Source organism: Ornithodoros turicata, chromosome 6, assembly GCF_037126465.1.
Source record: "Ornithodoros turicata isolate Travis chromosome 6, ASM3712646v1, whole genome shotgun sequence".
Lineage (NCBI taxonomy): Eukaryota > Metazoa > Arthropoda > Arachnida > Ixodida > Argasidae > Ornithodoros > Ornithodoros turicata.
The window spans coordinates 50,198,866-50,208,982 of NC_088206.1; the positions used below are offsets into that span (position 1 = coordinate 50,198,866).

At 44.8% G+C, this 10,117-nt stretch overlaps 1 protein-coding gene across 1 annotated transcript in view; it reads left to right on the forward strand.

Annotated features, from left to right (window-relative positions):
* The window catches only part of LOC135396655 (uncharacterized), a 32,498-nt gene extending 24,489 nt beyond the window's left edge, over positions 1-8,009 (forward strand). Inside the window, exons 13-16 of the mRNA XM_064627749.1 lie at positions 1,724-1,808; positions 1,921-1,969; positions 2,066-2,166; positions 7,659-8,009. Of these exons, the coding sequence (XP_064483819.1) occupies positions 1,724-1,808; positions 1,921-1,969; positions 2,066-2,166; positions 7,659-7,802 (379 nt within the window). The 3' untranslated portion in view covers positions 7,803-8,009. The remainder of the gene's footprint in view (positions 1-1,723; positions 1,809-1,920; positions 1,970-2,065; positions 2,167-7,658) is intronic.
* The last annotated feature ends 2,108 nt before the right edge of the window (positions 8,010-10,117 follow it).

Genomic DNA, 10,117 nt, shown 5'->3' on the forward strand with positions numbered 1-10,117 from the left:
GCTCTCAACAGAGGGCGTATTTTGTCACACTAGGCTCTCAATAGAGGACATATTTTGTCACACTAGGTTCACAACATTATCAACAAGAACTTTTGCTTGGAAATGCAGAGCAGCGTTGTGGTATCAGTTAATTATGTTTAATTATGTTTCCGGTGTGTGAATATGTCCTTGTCCAATGCTACAGTTGCCGACTGATAATTCTGACTCTAATAGTTCAGACTTTCCAATTTTTTTTGTAAAACTGTTGGCACCATCAAATGCCCCATAGAACCAACGTATTTCCACATCTAATGATTTGGACCATTCCTCAGAGGGTGTGCTTGATTATACAAACTCGTCTCGCTTCAAACCTGCATGGTTCTAGGAAGTCACAGTCTCCGGAGCGCCAGAAATGCGGCATAACATTGTGCTTCCGAGCTCGGCATTTAGTCCTGCGTTATAAAATGAAGGCTTTTCCCGACACGACGCATGTGTAGAAGCACGTGCGTTCGCAAAGGCGGAACTTGTTGCACTCTTTGCTGGTTTGTGTCGTCTGTTTGTCCTGTCCCTGTAGTTGCTGCACAGACTCAGGCTTTTCACATCATGCACTGAAACCGAATGCTCTACTGGCCCCGCATCAGACATGTTGCAAGAGCTTATCTTTCAATATGCATGTTTTAGACTATGAATATCATTGAGCATCGGAAATACTGAAATGTCGACCTCAACTTCAAGTGAACAACAACAACTTTATTTTGAGATGGAGAGTGGGGAGGTTCATCGCCAGAGGCGATACTCTTCCCCATTGCTGGTGGGGATGTGAGGAATAAAATAATGAGCCCCTTCACAATAATGATCGAAGGCCGATGGTGTCCAGAAATGTCAAAAGAGCTTTGAGCGCAGATCGTTGCGCTCAAAGCATCTTCAACATCTTCAAGTGAAGATGTTGATGATGCTACTGCGATAGATGCGTTTAGTAGAGGCGACGGAGCAAATTCATTGACAATCGAGCCTAACGTGATGTCGCCATTTGACGCTTCAGCAGCATCGTCTTTGGCACCGACAGCGTAACAAAAGGTGAAAAGTAAAGGCAACGGCAGCGACGAGGTTGTCGTTGCACCTCCGTCCAAAGTGGCAATCGTTACCATGGTTACTACTCTGATGAACGCATGCAAGGATATTGCTACGCCGTGGTATGTTGATGTGCGTTCACGCTGAAGCGCACACATATAGTACTTTTTCAAGTCACTTGGTATGTTCTGAGTGAAGGCTTTTGAAATGAAGTGGATTTATGCCATTCACTAAAAATTTGGACTGCCCAATAATTCGGACTGATTTCGTGGTCCCTAGAAGTCCAAAAAATTGGTCGGCGACTGTATTATAATAACTGTTGGTAATATGTTTGTAAAATGCTAAGGAGAACAAAAGAGGAACTGTATTGTGAAGCTTCGTGCTGGTTGTTCATGCAGTCCTAGGCAGAAATTTGACCTGGAGTTCCAGGTGGACCCACTTGAAAAACAAGTTGATGCACTTGAAAATTAAAATGGAAGCATTTTGTTTTTCAAGTGGATCCACTTAGGATTTAGCTCAAATTTGTGCCTGGGGTGGCACAGTTCTCACATATCCATGTAGTGGCGGGACATACGTGAGTCACACGTGAACAAATGTGCTATGTGCCAAAACAACAACTTGCCGAATGTGGATGAACATTCATGTGTATACATGTGGTTTTCTTTTTGAACAGCGATGTGAAGGAGCTCAATGACAAGCACATAAAGTATCTGTTCAAGAAATATATGCCAGAGATGCAAGGAATTGTAGAGAAAAAGGTGAAGCCCTTCTCAGAATCCAATGCTAGCTTGATAGATCCTCCTAATATGGCTTACAAACAGCGCACTCGTTTGGAAATATGCACTTATCAGGCAACTGTTTCTTTATCAGATCTATAGTTGGCGAAACAATGACTACCACAAGGGTGGAAAAGCAAAACGTACGTAATTTGGACGCTCTCTTGTTAAGCATTCTTCTTCAGTGGCATATCATGTCATAAACACTAATCTAAAACAATTGTCACGTTCTCCTATAGGCATGCTCACGTACAAGGTGTACCCCTCTGCATTCTTAGATGAGCAGGTCAGTCTCATATCCGATATGTTCATCGATGAATACGTTATCAGGAGGAAGTTGGTAAGTACCCCCAACATTGTGCTGTAGTTCACTCTGGCATCCATTCTTTTTTATATGTCCACTACAAACATTGGTGTGAAGAAACTGAAGAAATTTATCTTTCAAACTGATAAGTGAAGCTGTTACCTCTTTTAGTCTCATGAACATGCATAAAAAGTACATTCCAGTCATGCCCACACCTTTGACACATTGTTTTATGTCCTGAATGGCACTTGTGGACGGGCTGCACCTGCGTAATGGACAGAATGCACTGTAGATGTGTCAGCTATAGCAGTAGGAGCAATGATCATGCAGTAAACACGTACATTTATTCTATGTCGACATGCAGTTTGCCATGGTGCCACACGCAAGGCCGTGCAGTAAACATATGATATGCCTGTGCAATGAGCAACAGAAGTATATACAGTAAAATCTCAATGATACGAATCTCACGGGGGAGCGGAAAAAATTCGTATCAAACGAACTAAACAAAAATATAAATTGAGGCAAGAAAATAGACAGTGACTGTTCATTTTCCGTTACTGTCAGTGAAAGAGGTCGGTCGTAACGCTCTTGTGTCACCGTTTCTGGTCAATGCTGCCCAAATTCGCGAGATGATTCAAAAGACCCAGCACGTGCTTTCCAATCGCCCGCGAGTCGCGCGACACTGTTCTAAAGCGAGCTTCTCCTAAAGCATGCAGGCGTTAGGTGAAGCCGACTTGCGGAATGGTGACGCGTAATGTTGCCAGAAGTTGTCCTGATATGTTCCCTCCAAGTGTTCTGGGTCGCTGTTTTCCGCCAGAGCGATGTCACACAGCTTCGAGGTTTATTGCAGCGAGGGGGGTAAAAAGGTCAAAACAGAGATAAGGTGATAAGGTTTCCGGAAGTGCAATCCCTTTGATCTCATCTTCACCACCACCACCACCAAAGGGAAATTCATTGCTTGCATTGCGCAACATGATGTAAGGGAGTTCGTGGTAAGGATCGCTCTCCCTTTTCGAAAGAAGGAGCAGCGTGACTCGCGCGCTCTCGCGTCACGGGGGAACGACCTCTGTCGCATCCTCGGCTCGTTCGTATCATCCGTAAAGGCAAGATAACGTGTTCGTATCATCCAAACTCGAATACATGGGAAGAATAGGCATTCTGGCCGGGACCGGAAAAGAATTCGTATCATCCCGAAATTCCTATAATCCGTGATCGTATCATCAAGATTCTACTGTAATAATTAGAGCTGTGCGAATAGCAAAATTTCTATTGCAAGTTCAATCCGAATAATTTATTCACAAGGCAAATCGAATCCGAATAATTTATTCAGAAGCCGAATCGAATTTGAGTAATCAGAAAAGGCCCAATTTGAATAATTTCGAATACCTCATGGTGAAATATTTTGTGGCGTTGTGCTCATTTGATGATGTTCTGCTCCAAACTTGTGAGCCTTTTCATGCAGCATAACATATCATGAGAGAAGGGTACCTCTGTGTTGTGTATGGTAGTAGACTGCATTAGTGAGATGAACTGCATTGAGAGTTAGTCAACATGATCCATGCAGCCTGCTTTGTATGCATCTCCTGCATTTCTATGTTTACATTGTAAATCTCCTCTATTTTTTTTTTTTTGAAATTGCACATATTTTCATGTTACTGAACATAACTCTCAAAGTTGGGAGTACATTTACAGAATACTGTAAGCAGTGTAAAATGGCATCACTGCATCATTGCACTAACTTCACGTCATTGCACTTGAGTGCAATGATGTGAAGCCGACTTGCAGAATGGAGAAAAAAAAAAAAGGCGTAACATAACGGGGTAACGTGAAGTGGGCTTCACCTAACTCTTGGATGCAATGAGGCGAAGCTCACTTGCAGAATGGCGATAGCTAGAGGTGAGCGTGGGTAAGCAAACTTGCACCCGCACCCGCACAGTACCCACGCGTGTGTGACCCGCATCCGACCCGCACCCGCAAGAATTTAATCTGTGCAACCTACACCCGCAGTGCTGTCTGTATACCCGCATTGGGACCCGCAGGGGGAAGTGAGCGGTATACACGTGCTTGGCCACCAGCTCGAATCCCCGTTTTCTTGTTCACCCTCTGGGTGATGAAGATGACGATGCGGGCACGATACACCAGCCTTACCCCAAATCAATGGATGCGTTCCTTCTGTTCGTTATTGAACGTCCACTCGTCCACTTTACCGCTGTTGCTATTTTAAAACAATGGAAATTCTGAGTGTTGGCTACGTGTCTCAGACGGCTTCAATCGTATGCCAATAAAACTGCAATTCAACAGAGAGCCATATATGTCTGCATTAATAATCGAACTCGCCCGCCAGCACTTGCCTGCTGCAGTCTGGCACATGGATTTATACGGCCAACGACATAGGGCAATGCTGAGCTCGCTTGTGACAGAGAGGGATCATTTAGTTGGCCATGGAGTGCGGGTAATGCGGGTACACCTGCATTTTACCTGCTACCCGCAGCAATCGCGAATTCCTACCCGCAAATCGTGACGATGTGCGGGTAACTGCAGGCACCTGCGGGTATACCCACACCCGTGCTCAGCTCTAGCGATAGCGATACCTCGCTTGAGTACTATTCAAAAATGTTCAAAAATTTCGAATACATACTGAAAATAGGTTGCAAATAGCATTCGAATAGCATCAGATGTTCTATTCATATTCGAAATTTCGAATATTCGCACAGCTCTAATAATATAATGTTTCGAACGAGGGAGTGAAACACGACAGCCTCCATTGACTGTCCTGAGCATGCCCACCCACCTTAAAGCAGCACTGAGGTGACCCCAAATGTTTTTGTGTTGGCTGCGGCATGTCCTGCGAAAGCAGCAAAAACAGGCGCAGGTGACCTGCAGCATGCAAGAGGCGCCTCTGCTTTGCAAACCTTTCAAACCCTTGTCTACTTCCTGCCATGTGACTCGAGACTTAGACCAGCGCAGCTCAAGTGGGTACAAATAGCGTGTGAGCTGAAGAAACAAAAAAGAAAGGCACAGGGACATGCCGATGTCACACAAGGATCATGTCGACCTTTCACGGCTGCTCTCTCCAGGGTTGTTAAAGATACTTTTCAAAAGTAACTAAGTTACAGTTACAGATACTCAGCTTCAAAAGTAATTAAGTTACAGTTAGAGTTACTGACAGGAAAAATACTGAGATACAGTTACAAATACCTTGGAAAAGTATCCGAGTACGGGTGGGGTTACTTTTTGCAATTCTGTGCGCAAGTCCATATCTTTCGCCTTTGGCTCATAATAGGTGTACACCCTAGAGCCACAGAGACATCCCTTCTTGGGTAATCGTACGTAATTGCAGGCAAAAGATTGAAAGGAATGCCTAAACTGGGGGTAACCGAGATAGGGACAAAAATTGGCTCACAGAGCAACAAATAAACATTTTAATTGCTAAAAAATCTCACTGAGTTCTATCTACGTATCTACGCTCTGCAAACACAACACACCACTGAAGTATAAAGGTGAGGTGGCGTCGACGCCTTCAAACTTGGCCATTCTCTTCACTACTGCAAAGACCGCCAAGAGAGTGGCAAGGAACAAGGAATGTCACGTGCGAGTGTTAGCACGTGCAGCAAGGGCGAGGAGGAGTGGACCTCGTGCCTGGTGTCGGCTAGGGAGCCTCAACGGGTTGCTGCAGCTTCGCGCGCATGGAGGATCCCTAGTGTCGGCGCGCCCTTCGTGCCACCTCCTGCCCGGTGACGATATTTCATCGTTTTTACTAAAAAAGTACTCAAAAAGACAGATACAAGTTACTGAAAAAAGTAATTAAGTTACAGTTAGAAGCGCGTGTTTGAAAATGTATCTAATATTTCCTCAAGATGCACAAAAAGTATCTAAGTACACGTACTCAGATACTTTTACTAAGTTACTTAACAACCCTGGCTCTCTCTGACTGCTGTTGCGGTTTCGGGTCTGAGCGGGGTGCTGCCGAGGTAGTCAGGCAGGGGCCCGTTACGAGAAACACAACAACGTATATTACATGTTCGAAGACTCGAAGTGAACCGGCAGAGGAGCCCTTGAAGTCCTCCACTTTTAAATACAGTCTAGCTTCAACATGTGACACTACAATAGTGAGCACGCTGGCTGTATCTGATGGTGTGTACTTGCTGCACTGCGTTTGTCTTCACCTTCGTCTGTCTCCCAGACAGCGCAATCGGCTTAGCTCTTTGGATGACAATGGGGATCCCGACTGATAGTCTGGCCCAGAAGGTCTCTCATTGACTGGATGGCCAGTGGGAAGAATGGACTCATTGTCCCCTGCAAGCTTATGTCTTTTGCTGTCTGGATGGCTGGCGGGAAGAAGGGGTGTCCTTTGTGAACACTTGCCGAAGATCTGTCGATACGTCTGGGAATGTTGCTACGACGAGACGCAACGCTGCTTTTGTAAATCTTATTATGCAGTGAAAATATTTGCATGGTAACTCCTAATGGACAGCTCTGCAAAGCCCCCCCTGCAAAGGTGTTTCAAACAGAGAGACAGGGTTTCGAGTTGTCTTCAATGTTACCTCATTGCTCCTTTAACTGTCAACGAGCATATCATCTCGTCCAACAGCAGGTCCATTGATCCCTGGTGATGCCATTACTCTTATTTCCCAATGAATTGACATGGTCTACATTCCCACTTCTTCGAAGAGCACTTCATGCATTTTGAACTTTACACTAGGGTATTTCGCACTTGATCTTATGCTCATGCCCCCTTTCCTTGATGATTTTGTTCAAGTGTCTCTTAAAGACTACAGTGGTCCTGCATATGCTTTCCGGGTCCTGCGGTTCCTGCATATGCTTTCTCCAGTCCGGAAAAACCGGAAGTTGATTTTTTCCACCTGCCACGCATGCGTACATGCAGTGTGGAAAGTTTCAGCTCACAAAATGGCGTGGTTTTTGAGACCCCGAATAAAAACTACTCCTCTGAATACATCCGGTTTTGTTTTTCTCCCTCACATACTCCTTGCCTCAAGGATCCTCAATGTACGTCATCCGTCACGTGAGCATGACGTCCGCAATGGACACAGTAGGGAGCAGGACTGCGCCGTTGCTGGAAATGCAGAGAGGTGTCTTTTTCTACGAGTGTACTGACCGTAGGCTGCGTCGTGATACCTCTGTTTACATTGACGCTACTCTGCCTTTTACTCTGCATAACGTGTGATTTCTACTCAAAAGCATCATAATGGGCAAATGCTAGCACGCAACAACAAACTATCTCGCAAACAGGCATGCGCAAGTCACATGCGGCTTTGCTCTTATGCACGTCACGCGAGAGCTCGCTGCGGGCTTTACTCAGGGCCAACTGTGGTATAGAAAAAAATCGATTGTAAATCGCGCGATACGATTTCTTCTGAGATATTTTGCACGGTGGTTGTGGGGAGTATTAGAAATCATAAGACGATGTTTCCCAGACCTGTGTTTTCGACCGGACTGTCACTTTAATCCTCTGCTTTTAGGGTTTCTTTAATTCTGCAACAGTTTTGTTCCTCTTATCAACATTGCAGACCGGTGACTATCTAAGCCAAGTTCTCCTGCCCGAGTTCCTCATCCGAGTTCACATGGCAACCAATGGCACAACTCACGAAGAAAGTGACAGATTGATGGCTTCCACACCGGTTAAGTTGTTCAATGTGCCTACACACTTGTAATTTACTTAATTTCAAAAGCTTTGAATATTTGTGTGTGTATTATAAGGCAACACTATTGGGAAAGAGTGGACATCTCCTGTGTTATTGCATCGTATCATATGTACATTATCATTACATGGCATTGTATGAAAATATATCATGGGAAAAGCAACATCATGGTGTATTGACTGCTAGTCTATAAATAAAAGATAGCTATGTCTCTGTCCACTCTCCTTCCCCCGTTTTCTTTTTCTTTTTAATGCCCATTCTTAACTCCCCAGTTTTTTAGGAGTTCTCTGCTGCATCTTCATGCCCAGTAACTTGCGAGCCTTTCAAGGGAAAGATGAGCCGAAAACTATTCCTGTCTATGGCATAATTACCCTTGCATCATTCTTAGATCGACAGCTTTAAAGGGGCCGTAAACAGGTACAAAAGGTGCACATTTCTTTGTGTTATATTATTGAAACTTATGCAGTTAAAACTCCTTGCAATTACTAACGCTCAAAAACAAAAGGCGCTTGCATACGGATATTTGCGTGCTGCACTTTCCTGTTGAAAAGAAAGGCATTACTAATAAAGTTCCTTTCAGCTGGAAAGTGCAGCTCCCGAAAACCTGTCTTGCGTGGAATCCAAGGTAGTGCAGTCCAGTGCAAGTGAAAAGAATGCGCTTATTGTCTGGTGTGAGGAGCGCCGCAGCCGAGGCGGCCCGTTCGCGGAAGACGCCGTCAGGTGGCGCGCCAACACGATGTATGCGAAGATTCTCCAGAACGCTCCCGAAGCGCGTCTGCTGAACGGGCCGTTTTCGCCCGTGTGGCCGAAAAGTTTTGCGGAGGAAGGGAATAGTGAGGGGTAAATATCAATGGAAAACGAATAGCTTAAAACACATTGAAGGTCGCTTCCCAGCAAACCATATATATCCAGAAAACGTCTACAGGATATCCTATTTCGGACGTTGGGATATCCTACGGACTTTGCCACAGAGCCCATTTTCATCCCCGAGACGTTCTCTGGACTGGCACTTCTTTGTCATTTGTAGATCCTGCGAATATCCCGGGAACGTCTTTTTAGGATATATGGACGTACGTGGGACATCATGCAAGCAGGTCCAAACATGCACTTGCTTTTAGTTGATACGTATCTGACATGACACCACCACCCTGATATGTATGTAAATATATATGTATTTGCATGCGTATTATGTACAATGTTAATTTTTACGTGTTGTGTAGTAATAACAGGTCAAAAATTCGGGGAATGTAGTAAGCCCCGCCAGCGTTCGACCAAACTCTGACGCACGGTCCACCAAAGCTGACCATGTTACCACACGTGCTTCCACCCTAAAAAGAGCAGGCACCATTTTTGTCCCCTCCACCGCGTACGCGAATTTGAAGGAAGCATTCACAACAGTTTATGCTGACAAAATGCCGAGAGCTTATACTGAAATAAAGGCCGTTGGGGCAAGTTCGTTACGTATTTGGGCCGTGATACACCTGTAACGGTGAGGAGGTGCTTCTTTGCAATTAACCCGTGAATCTGCAGAGACATGGTATAACCAATAATGTGTCTCACATTCCTTCATGCCCGATACTGTGTTTTTAATTCAAGCTATTGTCTATAATGGGATTAGCTGCTGAGTGGAGCTATAAAAGTGATCAAATTCCACTGTTGCTTGACGATCGTTACGAATATAGATAAATACTTTCACGGCTAGCAGCACGCGCACGATAGAAATATATAACGATTTTGCTTGTTCCCCCCATCCAATTAACGTTTACAGAAGTTTTTGTTTGCTCTCAGCAGAACAAAAATGTGGCTGTCAGAACAAGATGTCATAAACTTCACGTTTATTCGCATATCTTCAGTCAACGTCCTGGCGACGTTCCTGTGACGTTCAACCAGTGCCCAAAATCTCGTATACTGGATCATTCATGGGTATCCAAGGGATCTCCAGGCTTTTCCTCCATTCAAATGTCCAAAGCGAGATATCCTGCAGACATACCCAGGACATCTGTGATTTACTCGATAAAATAGGAACGCGAATGTCGTTCTGGGACATCCCACAGATATTGGGTGGATGTCCAGATATTCAGGACGTTCACGAGCTTGTAAGGATATCCTAGGGATATTAGTGGTTTACTGGGTTATCCACGCATGCAAAGGATCAGGTACTCAGTTTGGTATGTCCCATGCGTAGCTCGGACGTGACAAAGTGCTAACTAGAGTCACTAAATAAGCTACGCTTGAGACACTGAGGTCCAAGGGAGAGCAGGATCGCCATCTTGTTTTCGCACCACACCGGTATCATCCCCATTTGAGGATCAAAGACGGCTAACATA